The following is a 16,587-nucleotide window of genomic DNA, read 5'->3' on the forward strand; positions in this document are numbered from 1 at the left end:
AGAGGGTTTTTTAACCCTTCACATGGACATCTTTAGAAAGGCAAGTGCCAAACTTTTGATTATATACCTGCACTTGCAAAAATAAAAAAAATATTGTCTGAGATGATTGCAATACAAATATTTCTTGGAGGGGCTTTTGCCCCCCTTATATCTGTTGGAACATTGACAATCCAGGACAACCCAAGTAGGAACCACGGTCCATTAGTACACACACTCAAAAAGAGATTCTAGCAGGAGGCAATGAATGCAGAGATACACTGGCATCTGCGCTTTTCAAAACTGAAGAGGACTTTTTTTTGTAGCAAAATAAGAGGCAGAATTGGGACAGACTGAATTAATTGTATAAAGTTGTTGTGTGCGGCAAAATGCTAACAGGCCTCTGTTGGGACCCTCTGCTACGAATGTCCACCTGCCACCAGATCCCATTGCTGGCTCCTCACTGCTTCTCAGCGTTACCACCTCCCTCTACCCTTTGTTCATCAGGTAGCTAAAAAAACCCAACAAAAACCAACCAAAACTAACAACACACACGCACAAAAGAAAGAGCTGAGTGGAACTTTTAAAAGCAGAAACCTAAGACATGCCCAGAACACGAGATAAACTTTTGCAGGGCTGTACTCTTTGCTGCTTTCCCTGACTCACCTTTTATTTTTCTCCTTTTAAATAGCTTGTTCTCTATTTATTGTTGTGTTGTTGTAAGAAATAAAAAATTTAAGACAGTTTGCAGTTCTTTAGTTTCTGGAAATGAAACAAAGATTTGTTAGGTTTTCTACAGGAGAGGCAAATAGTTAATGCAGAAGAAGTTGTTTCGATTGCTTAAGATACTTACCAATAAATTGCTGATACTAGGAGCTGCTGTTCTTTAAAAAGTTGCATATATTCAGCTTCTTGGTTGTGGGTTGTTTGGTTTTTTGTGTGTGTGTTTGCATTTTTTTGTTGTTGTCTTCTTTATTTTTTTCTTTTCTTTTTTTTTTTTTTTAAAAACCTCTTGATAAATTATCATCTATATCTGGAACACAGCATCAAAAGCTTCAGCATCTGCACTGCAATGGGACACTCTGTGCCTACCCACTTCCCAAAGTGTTGGAGAAAACAATCATCAACTCCATAGGCAAATGTCTCATTTTATACTCATCTTAGTTTGGGAAGCAGCTCATATATATATAGGATGATTAAAAAACATATTCCAGCCCTTCTGATTCACCTTTTTCTGCAAGCCAGTGGCTCAGAGATTGCCTACCACATATCTTATGGTCAATATCCACATCATGGGACTTCAGCCTTCTGTGTATTGGGAAAAATATTTTAAGATGTTATCTATGGCAATTCATTGTAACTGAGGAAAGAAAAAAAAGACTAAAACCCTCTACAGCACTGTTTCTTCCCACAGGTACACAGAGACAATATTCTAGTTTAGCAAGAAAGAGAAGAAAAGGAAATAATGTAGCTAAAAACCACCTGAATCACAGCAGTAGTCTCTCCCTTATCCCAGTTATCCGGCTCCTCGCTTATCGCGTCAGTTTAAGACCTGGCAGATATACTGTGAAAATTAATTCAGAATGTCTGGAACCCAGAAATGTAAAAAAACCCAGATAAACCAGACATACTCAATCCATGCAATATAATGGAAAAAAAAGCAATCTAGAATTGTAGTTCTTCATACTGAGATCAGAAAATACAGTCTAAATTGTCGATTTTCTTCCAACAATCTAACTTTCAAGACTCAATATTTTAATAATAAATGACTAAGCATTATAAGGTTTTTGTTTAAAAAGTGTTTTCACTTTAATGGGTTAATAACATCATGAATGGTACAAAACTGTCCTTTTTTCACATTTCCATACATTGTATTACGGACCACCTGAAAATCTGGACTAAGAATGCATAAAGTGTCTCATAATTAGCCCTAGCTTCATTTTTTGCCATATGTAGAGGAGATACGCAGAAAAACATGCATTTGTTAACAATGACATGTTAATATTAACTTAAACAATAAGATATGGCAGGATGTGCAGCGTAATGCACAGGTATGTGAGAGGGTAAGAGAGACCCAATGTCAAGTGTTGGCAATGAAATAAAAAATGATTGATAACACACTGACATTTTGTGACCATAGATTTAGCTTTTCTGTTTTAAATAGTAGTAAATATTTAAATAATATTTAAAATATATTTCCCTACGGAAATCATTTACTTGGAAGACAGCCTGTAAGATTTGACTTTTTAAAAAGTAGTATTTCATTTCGACAATATGTGAATACAATACATGTCGTAGAACTTCAAAGACCCTAAAGTCCTCAGCCATTTTCAGAAACATCTTTTAATTCAATTTTGTCTCTGATTTTTTGCTTGCAAAACTTTGGAAGTAGCATCTCAAAGAATACCTGCCTTTAAGAAAAATACTGTATTGCAATAAGAACAAACCTACTGTAAAAAGGGATGCCATACTAATGGAAAATATAGCAGAATTAAAACCCAAATAATTCATCACACAATTAGTTTAATTTCCATTTTGCTAATTCAGTCTAAGGAGGGGTTTGTTCCTTCCTAGTGCACCTTCTCGTGTGGTCAATGAGTGCTCGATTTCCACTGTCAGATGTTAAGGGATGAAGACCTCACTGTTACCTCAAGAAAAAAATAATTGAGGTGTGGGTGCAGATTAATTATCTAAAATGCAACAAAACAAAGCAAAGTATTTGTGCGAAAAAAGTAATTTATCCATTGACTTTGTTTCTAAGTTTGCTTCAGTATAAAAAAACCTCTTCAATCCCACTAACAAAGCTTTATTTTGATTTATGATCCTTCAACACACTTGAGAGTCCCACGTTTTCATTTATTCTAATTTGGTAAATTAATAATCCAGCCACCATTTTTGCAGCCCAAGACAAAGATGGAAGCTCCATTATGTTAATCTTGAATAGTCTGGGTAGTTACTTTTATTCAAGACAGTTTTCTCCTGTCTTCTACAGGCACAGTGCTTGCTTAACTGGCCTCAGGAATAAAACAGCCCAAAATAAGCCAGGTCACCTTCTATGGCAGTGCAGAGCATCCTGGCCACTTTTTTTGTTGTTTTTCTAAATGGTTGTTGCTAAAACCACCTTCTTTTTAAATAGGGACAAGCCACTCCAAAAGCCTCTCGTTTCCTTTTTCAGCCTCTACGGACTCGTAATAAAACAAGCAGCTTCCTAAAGCTACTTCTAGATTCAAAAATCTAGATTAAGTGTACAGTAGCAGTACAGATATCATTTAGAAAGCACAGAAATCTCAATTGCTTTGTAGTCATATTAGGAAGGTATGTGAGAGACACAAAGTCTGACATGTTCTTTCCCATCAAGGAGCCAACTTTTATTTTTCCTTCAGCTGCATCCTAACCATTTTATAACTACAGATCAGGAATTCCCAAACTGCGCTGTGCGTGTCACTGTCATGCGACAGCAAAACTCTGCCTGGGCAAATAAATATTATACTTCTCATGAACCACCCCACCACTCAGGGAATACACTAAGTAAATTTGGGAACCCCCGCTATCGACTGAAGAGTGCACCAGGCGCATTCCTACTATATTTTCAGTGCGCATATTTACATGAAAATAATTTTAGCCGGGAGCTAGCAATGTTGGTAACTTTGCCATTTGGTTTCACCATATAAACTCCAGCTCCTACCAATTCAACAGAGCGTGACTGAAACAATGGCAACTTTTCCACCCTGTGTCTGCCCTTCTTTTCACTGGGAAAATTAATTAGCTTCATGATTGCTCCAACAATCTGCACGTTCTACCTAAACCAAAACCCATCTCTCCTTGATTACAGTAGATGTAGCAGTAGCACAATGCATCTAATAACATGATCATGACCTCCTTTTTTAAAGCAAAACCACGACGAAGAGGCTTTAAGAAAGGCAAGGGCACATACTCATTCCTGTTTGCTGTAGTCTGCATACAAATTGTAAAGGAGAATTATTGCTTTAAAAGATGAAAAGCTTTGGAAATATGGTAAACATCCTACAAGGTTCTAAAACTAATCAGCTAAAATTCTGTACATACTTTAATATTCAAACCTCTATTTGATTACTCAAGATCAAATCATTTCATTTTCACATCTATTCATTAAACTCTTTATAGTTCTAAGGTCTAATGAATCTCTAACAGCTAAATAGGATCGAAACAGATAATGGGGGGAAAAAAAGGTCGCATGGCAATGAACATTATTTCATTTGGCCAATGAAGAGTGAACCCTGCTTTCTTGGCTGAAATTAAGGCACTAAGTGGCAGTGAAAGGATAAAGGAATGATTTTTTTTTTCCCCTCCTTATATTATCTGAAAAAAGACCAACATGACTATTTTTTAGGACGCCAGTAGAGTACATATCCATTCTGAATGACTCAGTAAGGCATTCTGTTGGCAAATTTAAAGAAAACGTTCTCCTGATTAGAGCCCATTACATTCATTGTCTGCGTGTGACTAGTGGCACTACTAACTTAACAAACCGGAGGGGGAAAAAGCTACAAAGATGTCTGAAAACTTGAAAGGCACCAAAAAGAGAACAGCTCTGCAACTGCCAGTTCTACAAACAATGATGTAAGCTGTGTTTAACACTGCATATAGTCTAGTCAATCATCAATCTTTGTTGACAAAGATAAAGTGTAGTAGCTCTTCATTTAAACTCTCAGTTAATCAAGTGCTAGTTTAGTAAGAAATTTATTTTCACGTATCGGAAAATAATTGCAGTGTCTAACACAACTACACTTAAAGCAAAACTAGTCTAGTATGCATTATTCTGGTTAACACTGAAGCAAACCTGTATAGACAAAAGGGTTACCTCAAGATATATAGTTTACAATATGAAATCAACATATAAATGAATAGGATTTACTGAGAACAATGGAAAGTGTATTACAAAGATACATGAAACAATTTTAACCACAATATTTTCTCTGTGAAAAATACAACTATTAGTGAGATAAAATGTACAATTGATTTTTTTTTTCCAAAAGAAAAAAAAAAACACAGTATAAAGGAAAATATTTTTTTTCTTCAAAACAGGGAAAATAGTTAAGGTCATTGTCTTTCATTACAATATAATTTGACACAAAAAGCAGTCATAGGATTGCACCAACTCCATGTTCAGTCTCCTGAACATGACAATAGTAAAAGGAGTCCATAAAGCATAATGACATTTCTGGATTTCATGATGGCAATATATGTATGTATGCAGAAACTGATGTCACTCCAGCTCTGTTCACAAAATGTACAAAACTCTAAATTTGATGGCCAGACGTAAAAATTAGTTCACCCCAACATTGACTTTCCTGTTGCTTAGTCAGGGATGGAAAAGATCTGTATTATTTTAAGTGTTGTTACCTTTTTAGCAATAAAGAAAAAAAGTATATGTAGTGCATGCTTTATCACTTGTCAAAAACATTTCTGAAAATAAAACTAAGTTATCCAATAGTTTACAAAATAGAAAATAATTCTTCAGGTTAAAAATGTGGTTAGGTTTATGTTTAGTTCCATCTCCAAAGGACTGATTTCCTTGGCAGCATCACTTTTCCTTAGCAAGAGCCAAGGCACAAAGTTCCATGAAGAGAAATAAAAATGGCTACAAAGAAGAACGCAGTCTGGCATTGTAAAAGAAATCAGAGCCTCTCTCTGAGCTTTCTGTTCCACCAGGTTAGTGCCGTAGAAAAATGGGAGTTTTGGGATACATGTTTGTTATGAGCACTTCTGCTGGACACGATTCAGAAGTTCACCAAACTTTTCAAAAAGATCCTCCACCCATTTTACATTTTTCATGCACAGCTGCACAATCTCTTCCTGTCCTAGATCCGCACTCTTCTTCTGAACAGAAGAAATCTATTTAAAAAAAGAGAAGCGGGGTGTGGGGGGGGAGAGATGCATACACACACACACACGTTAGGCTGCCAGCATTTCAGAATTTTTGCTTTTGTAATATTCTGCAGTTAAATATGACCCTTCTTTGGACGAAAACCTTTAAGCTTTAAAAAACGAGTAAAACATCCCCCAAAAATGCACTTCTTAAAATATGAGCCAGAGCTCAACTCTCGTATTTCTGCTACCTGGAATATTTCTACCAAGGATTTGCAGAATAAAATTAAGGAGTGGGCATTCTAAGACAAAAAGTAGCTCCTAGATCTGAGGAGTTCCACACACTGATAAAATTTGCTTAGTCTGGGTAACAGTGGAGGACGTTCAACTGTCCTAAGGGAAACTGATTGCACACAAACCTCCTATCTGAATCTTCTGGGCAGCAGGGCCCATTGGGGCAACATAAGAGCTGCTCAGCACAGCTTTTTGTTTGCCATAAAGAATTAATTAAAATAGGAGGCCACAATTCGTACTCCTTTACCAAGGAGAACAGTCCCTCTAGTTGGAGTCAATTCCCTCAATGAATGTAAAAGTGTCTCAAAGAGAACAATACTCACCTCTTCTTTACATGTTAGATATATGTGATATTTGTAATGATGGAGTGAGTGATACAAAGAATACAACTGTATTTTTTCTGGATCTACTGTAAACTCCTGCAAAAAGAACAGTTGTTTTAGGTAAATTCATGTTATTTTCCAAGACACAGATATGAGATATTTTCTTCTGTAAACCAGTTTGTTTTCAACAATTCAGAAATGGAGTATTTCATTCAAATAATTGCTTTGACATATTTTGATACACTGTAATTTATATTACCTCACAATTATCTCCTGTCTCCACTTTCCCTACCAAGTTATTTAATCAAAACTAGGTTTAAGAACACTTGCAATCCCAAACGCACTGCAAGTCTAAAACGGGCAAGACACCCCCTTAAGAACTAGTGCAAGAATTACCAAAGCTTAAATATTTTTCTACCAGAGTGATGGGTATCATGGCAAAAAGAGCATATCGTTTGTGCTTCAGAAGAGCTGATCTATGCTTGTATAACGCTTAAGTTACTTTAGCAAGAAATATGAGTGTGGGCTGTATTTACAGGTCATTTGTCTAGGCACCGGTTACTGCTGGGAGGTAAATCAGTGCCCAGCGAAATCTAGTTATAGTGTTCCCCAGGAATACTATGGAAACAAACAACATGTACATCTCAAGTTTTACCATGTTACTTTCTAAAACTTTGTTGTTGTTTTCATTTAAGATACACGGCTTCATTCTGTCATTGGAAATGAGGAAAGGAGCAATAAACAAGTTTTTAAAAGTGTTATCTGGTTCAGTTTTTACAGTATTAACATTATTTTTTCATTCTTGATCTAGAAACCATTGTATCATTTACTTCAGACATTTTGCGGCAAGCGTAAGAAGCTGTTATCATTACAAGCTGTACAGTAAGGGAAGCAGCTTACTACTATTATACTTCATCTTCCTGCAATCTTGAGTAGTTGCTACAGACACCCTGTATAACTATACCGGATTAAAGCATTTGGGTCTAAACACAGAACTTAAATAGGGGAATATTTATGAAATTATTTATTATATTTTGTCTCCCGACTGGTATTTAACTATGTTTCACAGATGGGTTAAACGAATGATTTAATATACTGCTTCAAGTGTTGTTTTCTAACAAAAGAAAAAGCACCTCACTCAAAGATTCTGTATTTTGATAAATCTACCAAAAAGCCTGACACATGAAACAATATTTTATATAAATGTGGTTATCATATTAGAAGTCAGACGGTGGCAGCAATAAACCCTCTCACCACTCACCTGTGCTAATTTAGTGGTTGATTTAGAAGCCCTCAGCGTTTTCTTGTTGTAAGCTTTACCATTCATTTTGATCTTAGACACAGATGATCCTCCACTTTTTGTCTTAGAATCCCGAGTGACCACTGTCAGTTCAGGGAAGTTTTCCAAAGCGTTCTTTAAACAGAGCATATGAACACAAAGGATTATGAAAAAATTCAAGACTGGCCAAACAGCTAGACTGCTGATAAACTGGCCATTTTTCTTTGAAAAGTTAGAATGCAGCTTATTATTAAAACAATTTATTCTTCTGCAAAGACCGCAAAAAAGGTCTTTATCAGATCGAGCAACCATATACAGTTTGAAAAGCATGACCACCTGTTCTTGACTACTATAATTTTTCAAGATAGAAGGTCCTTTTATTGTACCTCAGATTATCATCTGTGATACTTTCGTTAGAAAGTGCAAAAAAAGGCTCCACTAGGCAATTTTTACCTTTTAAAATGCTTTCCATTCCATTTTCTACCCAAGAATCTCTAAGGCCGAGTTACCTGCAGATGCCCAAGTACTTCATGCCCGGTCAGGCTCGGGCAGCCTGCCAGCTGTAGCAGGCACTGGGTGCCTAAATATCTTCACAGGTTCTGTCCCAGCTTTTAAAAAACACAAATTTATTGCATCTTATCATTTCTGTAAGGTGGAAAAGCTTATGTGGAGTGAAGTACATGGCTGGTTCAAAAAAGCACAAGTTTTTAAGACATATTAACTCACGGGAACAAGCTGCATTTCTACCAGCTTCGGTTCTACATTACTTGCGTAAGTAAATTTGAACACAACTTTGTTGTACAAATACAGTGTTTGTACAGTTGTACAAATACAGTGTCAGCAGCTGCTTTAGAATAGTTCTGTTATGCTGTATAATCTGGTCCTGAAAAAAATACTTCAAGTTAAATGAACATCTATATATCTTTGCATTATACTCTAGTGTGAGGGGAAAAAAAAAAAAAAATCAGGGATACAGAAAAACTTATCAATGTTGCAGCTTAAGGATCTAATTTGGACTATTGGGTTAAAATAGGAAGTTGAACAATTTTTTGTATTTTGTTTTAACAAGCAGTACTACAATTCAACCAGCTCCTCTGCCTACAATTCTTAGCGCTTTATATACATCGGCCATTTTGCCTTTATTAAAAAAACCCTCTCAGTAAGAAGCTCTAAAAATCTACTGCACAGAGATAGTTGCACAGTGGCAGCAGTAACCTCGACTAACTAACCTGTCCATATACAATATTCACTGCAATGCTTTCAAACTGCAACAGCTTCAACACATTTAAATGATTCGGTTTTTCTGTCTGCTGTAATAGTCTTCCTGAAGGTTGACTTTGAGGGTCAAGGGGCTTTGGCCACTTCTACCTTCCTCTGGATAATTCCTGTTAACCAAAACTATTTACATGGCTGGACCACTCACCTAAACCAGACAAATTTGAATTGGAACGAAGGAGAAAATACTAGTGATTTCTGCATCTGTGAGAGCACAAGACATAAAATGGTGATAATGACTTCCAAATTAAATGTACACAATTCAGCTAAGATGCTTCACCTACTGAGCTTCTACTACAGCAGCAGTAATATTTTCTAATTTTGTTTATCAAATACTGTAATCCAAAGGACACAGTAAACTGTTAGAACTATAAAGAACGTTACAGGCAAAACTATCAAACACTGGCTCCCGACTTCGGTGTCTGATTTAGCTAGTAATACAGTACTAAAATATACCAGATTCACTGTATCTAGTGAAAAAAAGAAGTTAAATTAATCTATGCTTATCAATGCAGAATAGTAAAAATATTCAAGCTGAATGATACTCATGAATGATTTTTCATGATTTTTCATGATCGTTTTTCACTTTTTGCTTGCTTCAGGGCCTTGTTCAGCTCTGAAGTCTGAACCAGTCATTTGATCAAAGCTGGAGCAGAAACAGACTTTCCTGTGTTAATCATCAGATCAACCTAAATCTTAAAGGGTATCGAACACATTTTCCTAACCAACACAAACACAATGACAACGACTTTTATCCAAAATATTGACCCAAGGATGGCACAAGTTGGCACCTTCACATCAGAAAGCAAACATAAAAAGCTTTTTTAATCTCGCCGTTTACATCACAAGCAGATCCCTTCCTTACATCCGTAACTCCATTAACTTCTTGCAGATCATACTGTGAAATACAGGCTTAAGTTAACTTCAGAGATATGATACATAATCTGCTTCTAAGGGAACACACAGCAAAGCTATTATATTAGTTATGAACTCCAACTGAATAAGCAGCTGTAATTGTTAGTCTTACAGAAGATATTTTTTTTTTCCTCTTAAACTGGGAAAAAAACCAAGATAAGCTCTCACTTTGTGTATGCTCTGAATGTAATCAGAATGCTACAAATTTGTATCCTGCCTTAATGTGGCCTCTCTTCTCTGCAGAGACAGGTCTAAAAGCAGCAGTTATAAAAACAAGCATCAACATGAAACTCTTAGCACGAAAGAAAAACAAAAACCAGGAGGGTTAATACAGGCTACCTCTGAGGCTCTGTGTATGGTTTGGAAGTACACAGCCCTCCCCAAGCCTTCCTGCTGTCAGCAGGAAGCCACATGAAATTCTGTTTGAGCAGGTACAAATTGTACAGCTGTTGGGAAAACAGCAGAACTAACAATTAAAAAGTTCAAGAACCACGTGAATTAAAGCTGCTTCACTGGTTGATGATGTTCTCATCCCTGAAACAAGGTCACTTAGCATCCCCCAAGACTTAACAGCAATGGGCTGGGGGTGGGGGGGGAAAAGCTCTTTTAAAAATTTCATGATGAAAAAGCAGAACTGTCAAAGTTTGCTATTATCTCCTCAGCTAGCTCTCAAAAATAAGCACACGGCAGTACAGAGAGACAACTAATTCTTCAAGTCCCTCTGTACTGTGGACATAAGGGGACAGGAGACGGACAGGCCAAAGAGCAAGTTTGGTCTGATGCTGTTTATAGACAGGTTTGCTTTGCTGCTGTTGGTCTCAAAACTGTTACGAGGAAGAAATAATCAGTCTGATTACAGACATCGACAACTACTTCTCAGACATGAGTGAAAATAACCTTAATTCACTTTACTGCTCTTCCAAAATCTTCACTGTTTCTTGGAGGATACAGCTGCTCTCTTCCCTGTCCACATCCAGACCTGTTTTTTATTATCATGTCAAAGCCACTGTAATATGGGCTTGTTAGCCACACTTTTCCCTATTTTCCATGCTGAAGATATATGAAAGAGTGCACAAATGAGTCGTTCTTGAGTCCCTGTGTCCTGGTTTGAAACTACGGTGATCATGTTCTCTACTTCAAAGAAGTTCAGACACTGGCTCCACAGCATACTTGTTTCATGTAAAAGTTTATTAAGATTTTTAGGCAACACAATCGCTTAACCAGAAGCTCTAGAAGGACAGCAAACAGATTTTCTTCTGGCAAACCTGAGAAGCTTAAAAGAAAAAATACTTGACAATGAACCAGAAAGCATGGGGAGTAAAACTAGAACTTTACCTTTGCAATATAAACTCCTCCATCACAAAATGTTCTCCAAATGCCACATACAAGCATTGAATTTATAGCGTCTCTTTCAAATCCATATTCACTTCTGTTACAAATTTGCCTTCTGGGTTTTAAGTTGTGCCTGCATGGTACGCATTAAATGACTTACTTATAACATTACTTTAAAAATTCTAGAATTTAAAAGAGAATACCTTGAAAGTATGATCTAAGCGCAATTTGGAAAGCAGCCTTTTCCTATTGTCATTCAACATACCATCAATTTTTCTCATGTGAGGCAAAAGTAGCTCATCTAAAAGACAAAGAAAACCATGGCAGTTGATTATTAAGAGACACACAGTAATGAGATTCTTATTCAATCTATACTTCTACCCATTAACATAAAATGTGGAAGTAAAAAATAATGCAATTTGCACATAAACTGTTTTCAAACATGAGAGAAAAATATCTTGGTTTTGGATCAGCGTGTTAAACCCGTCTAGACATTATGCAGTTTAATTGCTGACTACAATCCTACTCCTTCTCTGACTTTTCTTCGTTTAAAGGAAATAAGTAAGACAGAGCAACATAGAGACAATTTCAAACCATTACCTAGATAATCCTCTTCTGTGCAATAAAACTGGCAGTTTTATGAAGATAAGTATGTGGTTTTGACATTTGCTGTTTCATATTATAAGAGATGACGCTGCTGGCATTTATAACAAAAGAAATTGTGGAAAGCGCTTACTGAGAAGGGTTACCTGATAAACCACAGTAAATTGCACAATATACATTTGAACATAGGCATGCGGCCGTGAATGAAAATTTACAGCTCAGTATGGAGTCTTTTATTTTTAAAGCCCATTTCTTTGCTTTTAGCGGGACTACTGACATGCAATAATGAAACCCTGAGGTAAGTGTGCATTGATGCACAACCAGGGCAAACCAGGAAAGGATCGTCTAGCAAACAGTTTTTTAAATACAGGCAAATAGAATATGGTACAAAACAACACCCTGCAACTAAATAATATGTGAAATGGTTCCTATTTGTGGACCTTTACCTTTATACATGAGTGTTTTGCTGAATTTTGAGAAATAGAACAGTTTTGACTTGTATGCTGGAGTCCACTATGGTAAATAAGTCCAGACATTTTCTCTTCAAAGAAAAAGTGGAATACAATTATCTTTGATCAGAACTTTAAGGTTTCAGAGTTTGAAAAGCAGAATTTTTAACAGTAGCAAGAATTAGAACTACTTATAAGGGTATTTCTTCATAAGAAAGAGAACACACTCTTGAAACACTGTAATCTGAAATAAAATGTTTGCTAAGATTTTAAAAGATAATAACAGCAGGAACAAAGAGCTCAGTTCTGACATTCACAGCACAAGCCTAATGTAACAAAGCAGACAAAACAGTATTTCCAAACTACTTTGATTATTCAAAGAGGTAGTACAAATATCTATATGCATACACATATAAATAATTTGTGTAAAGTGTTCTTCAGATGTGGGTAGCTAAAAGTTTGGTTTGCCTTACTGAATAATAACCTTAATATCTAATAAAAATATGCAAATGTTAAACATACTGTACCATTGCTCTTTTCCAAGGCTTGCATTGTGTCTGGATCCAAGGCAATGCTAACGAGCAACTCCATGAAGCTCTTAAAAGTCTCTTTCATAGCTCTTGTATTCAAAAAGCGAGTAACAAGGGGAGCAGGAGGTACAAGCTCTGAAAATTAATCAGAACAGTCATTTTTTTTTTTCCCTTCAATATCCTTCAAATATTCGTGGTTTTCCAAACTAAAGGCTTGCTCTCTTAAAACACAAGTGACCTCTACTGGTATCCCGAGAGATTAAAACTCTGTACAATCAGAAATAATACACTACTTACATGCCAAAAGCAGGTACAAACACGAAATCTGGTGCAAACGGTACAATTTATTGCAGAAACACGTACAATTACTTGTAACTATCGGCACTTAGGTTATCTTATTTTAGGGATTTTAAACATTTTTCTGTTATTGTAGATGGAAGTCCAGAGAAAAGGGATGAGTAACTTCAGTCCCTAACCGCACGTTTCATGTCAGTGCAAGTACCTCCCAGAACCGCAAACCTCCAAGTTGTCCAACAGAAAATCATCCAAAAGCACCAATGTCACCAAGAAGCCTGCGTACAATTGAAGTCAATCCCACCCAATCGTCCAACTCACAATAAACACATAAAAGAAATTTTACGAGCGAAGCAACGTAGGTGTATCTGTACTTTTATTTTTTCATAGATAGCAACTTTAAACATGCACATGGAGTAGTCATCACTACCAATAAGCATTCTGGAGCTTTTTACAGGCTCCATCTACGGTACTGCTATTTTGCAGTAATTTAGCTAGAAAGGCTGTTAAGCCTTCTCAGATATCCACATTTCTATGGGTGACTATCATCACCAGGTTACTTCAAATTTTAAATATGGACAGTTGTACATATTAATGATTATTTGCATAAGTTTGCTTGAAAAACGTTATTTTAAAGGTGCTGCTGTCAGCAGAGGCACCTGTTCCAGTACAGCTTATCTAGAGTTAAAGTTGCCACAGCCAACATGCTTTGGAAATGCAGCGATACAAAACATGGGTCCCACACGGCTTAACTTGAAACCTACAGGAAATAAACCCAAAAAATCTGCAAAATACACTGTATACCTGCTACCAAAGGTAACGTCTATAAACACTGTACACTTAAAAATTCCTTTCTGTTCTGAAGAATTACTGCAAACGTCGTATGTCAGGGTTTCCAGACGTCATGAATCTGCTCAGCGGGCTGCATTTGAACAGCTGCTGTTTAGACAAGCAATGAAACAGCCAAAAAAGTCAACTGCTGTTTCTCCTCGGGTTTAGTAAAAATAACAGTAACATCTCAATTCTCCCCATATAGACAGGTATTGCAGTTATGTTACTTTAGACATAACATGGAGTTGAAATGGAAAATTAATGAAGAATTTGATTCTTGAGATGTATCTGAAAATGAAATCAGCTCCTTCTCCTGCAATTGTACCCATCTTAGAAAGCGAGTAGTAAAAATATATTTATCTAACTGATAAACTACATTTGAGATACCTTCAGTTGCACACATTAGCTCACAAGTAGGAAGTTTTAAGAAATCAATTTTGCGTGGCACTGTCAAATTCTAACTTTTTCATGCAGCTAGTAAAGAAAAATTTGCAAGATTGAGCAATGTATTTTTATAATACTAAGTTCAAACGGACCTAGATGTTGACAATAGTATTTCACTCACCATCCTCATCACTCGGGGCCTCAGGTGAGGAATCAGACTGGGAAGATGAAAATTCTTCTTTCCATTTTTTCCTTTTCTTTGGTGGTGGTTCAGCCTTTACCTTTGGCTGTTTAGCTTTGGGTTTCACAGAAGAGGCTTTTGCTGCTGTTGGTTTTGGTGTTGGTGGATCAGGGGTTTTGTTGTTGCTACTACTAGGTTTGCAATGAATAGTCCTGCAATATTACAAAGACCATCTTTATGAAAATAATTACCACACAAGTTCTGGCATGAACAAAATAGCTATAGTCTTATTTCAGTACAATATATTCCCCTCAGATTATATATACTTATTCAATTGTCACATGTAACTAAGAATTAGGTCACACACACTACACTACTGTATTTTTGATGTAATGTTTAACAATTCTCAACTACATATGACTAAACAGTATTTCCATTTTATAACTAGATAAACAGGCACAAAAAAGTTTAAATTGTCCAGTGTTAGTACAATTTATGAGATATATGGAATTGGAGCTAATATTACAATTGATTACTTAATGAAAAAACCCGGACTCGTCAGACTTGAATAAATACTAATAATCAATGAGATTCGCTGACGAAGTGAATTTGGGACACTGTATCCATACAAAGATGGGAAAGAATATCATCCGGGTAAAAATGCAGGAAAAACTGAATCTTGAGGACTGGAATAAGAAACCAGACAACTCCTCTCTCTTCCCATCACTCAAAACAGGAAAACAAACAGGAAACTTAATATCATAAATACAAAGTTATGTATTTTAGAGCTAATAATGAACTATAGTTTTGAGAACGTGGCAGGGAATACAGTTCTGGGACGTGCCAGGCAAGTTTTTTTTATTTGTCTAAATGGGAAAGTTCAAATGGGAAAGCAATTAAATGTACAGTAGAAACACTGTTAGTATCTTCTGGAACACTGAGAATAATTTTAGTCGTCTGTCAGAGATGAAGATTTCAAACCAAAATGGAGTGAGACAATAGCTAGTTGAATGATGCAAGGAATGGAAAGCCTGCCTTAGATGAGGAAGTTGGAAGACCTTGATTTATCCAACTTAGCAAAGACAGAGGTGGAATCTTAACTGCTCTCCAGAGATACATCATGCAGTAAGAACACCAGGGAAAGACAGAAATAAATGCCAAAACCAGTCCTGAGAGCAGAACATGTGGATACAAGCTAATCTTGATCATGTTTTGTTAAAAGATGGGATTGTTTTGGTGCATAGGAAGAACAGGTTCTGGAACAGTCTTCTGTAGCCCAAGAACAAAAAGGAGCATCAAAATCCCAGCTAGCTCTAAGTAGATCATGGTTATTTTATAAAATTGATTAACTGATGGTATTGCTTTCTTTGAGAGCAAACTAGACTTTAAACCCCAGTCATTTCTTGAATGAAGAGCATTATAATTTTTTAATTTACTCTTTACTAGCATCTGATAAAGAAAACCTATCTGCAGCAAATTATAATTATTGAAAATCCAGAGAAGAAACCTTCAGATAACACTTGAAGCTCTGAGAAGATAAACTAAACTATTAAAGCATGACAGAGTTTGTACAGTACAGCATCCATAATCTTTTCTAAAAGCACAATTGAAGGTCAACAGAAAATGCAACAGCAAAACAGTGAAACCCTTATGAGAAGGACGGTGACAGAGGAAACCTCAGAGACAGCCCGTGTACCTGTGTGAGAGACACTGATGCTCATAACATTTCACAGGACCAGTCGTATATTTACTAGAATAATCAAAACCATACTATGTTTGCCCTACATTCTTTACATGGTTCTCCAGAGTGACAGACTTGTTTGGGCTTTATTTATCCTTGGAGGAGGTTTAAAAGTAGTACTAGAGGAAATACTGATTTTAAAGCATTTTAAGTCAGATGGGATGACTCCAAGTGATAATGCTTTTTGGGGGTGAGGAGAGGGGAGTAGGGCAGGTGTAATAAGAAAAAATACAATACCCTCAGTGTGCAAGGACATAAAAAGGAAGGGAAAACATGCTTGCGACAATCAACTTCAACAATGAACTTTTTGGTTTTTAATTAACTTTCCAGGAT

At 36.3% G+C, this 16,587-nt stretch overlaps 1 protein-coding gene across 1 annotated transcript in view; it reads right to left on the bottom strand.

Annotated features, from left to right (window-relative positions):
- Positions 1–1,789: 1,789 nt before the first annotated feature.
- The window catches only part of QSER1 (glutamine and serine rich 1), a 46,498-nt gene continuing 31,700 nt past the window's right edge, over positions 1,790–16,587 (bottom strand). Inside the window, exons 8-13 of the mRNA XM_065635184.1 lie at positions 14,514–14,725; positions 12,821–12,958; positions 11,445–11,542; positions 7,702–7,854; positions 6,441–6,536; positions 1,790–5,850 (exon numbers count right to left, since the gene is read on the bottom strand). Coding sequence (XP_065491256.1) covers positions 5,710–5,850; positions 6,441–6,536; positions 7,702–7,854; positions 11,445–11,542; positions 12,821–12,958; positions 14,514–14,725 — 838 coding nt within the window. The 3' untranslated portion in view covers positions 1,790–5,709. The remainder of the gene's footprint in view (positions 5,851–6,440; positions 6,537–7,701; positions 7,855–11,444; positions 11,543–12,820; positions 12,959–14,513; positions 14,726–16,587) is intronic.

This window comes from Caloenas nicobarica, chromosome 5, assembly GCF_036013445.1.
Source record: "Caloenas nicobarica isolate bCalNic1 chromosome 5, bCalNic1.hap1, whole genome shotgun sequence".
In the NCBI taxonomy this organism is placed as follows: Eukaryota; Metazoa; Chordata; class Aves; order Columbiformes; family Columbidae; genus Caloenas; species Caloenas nicobarica.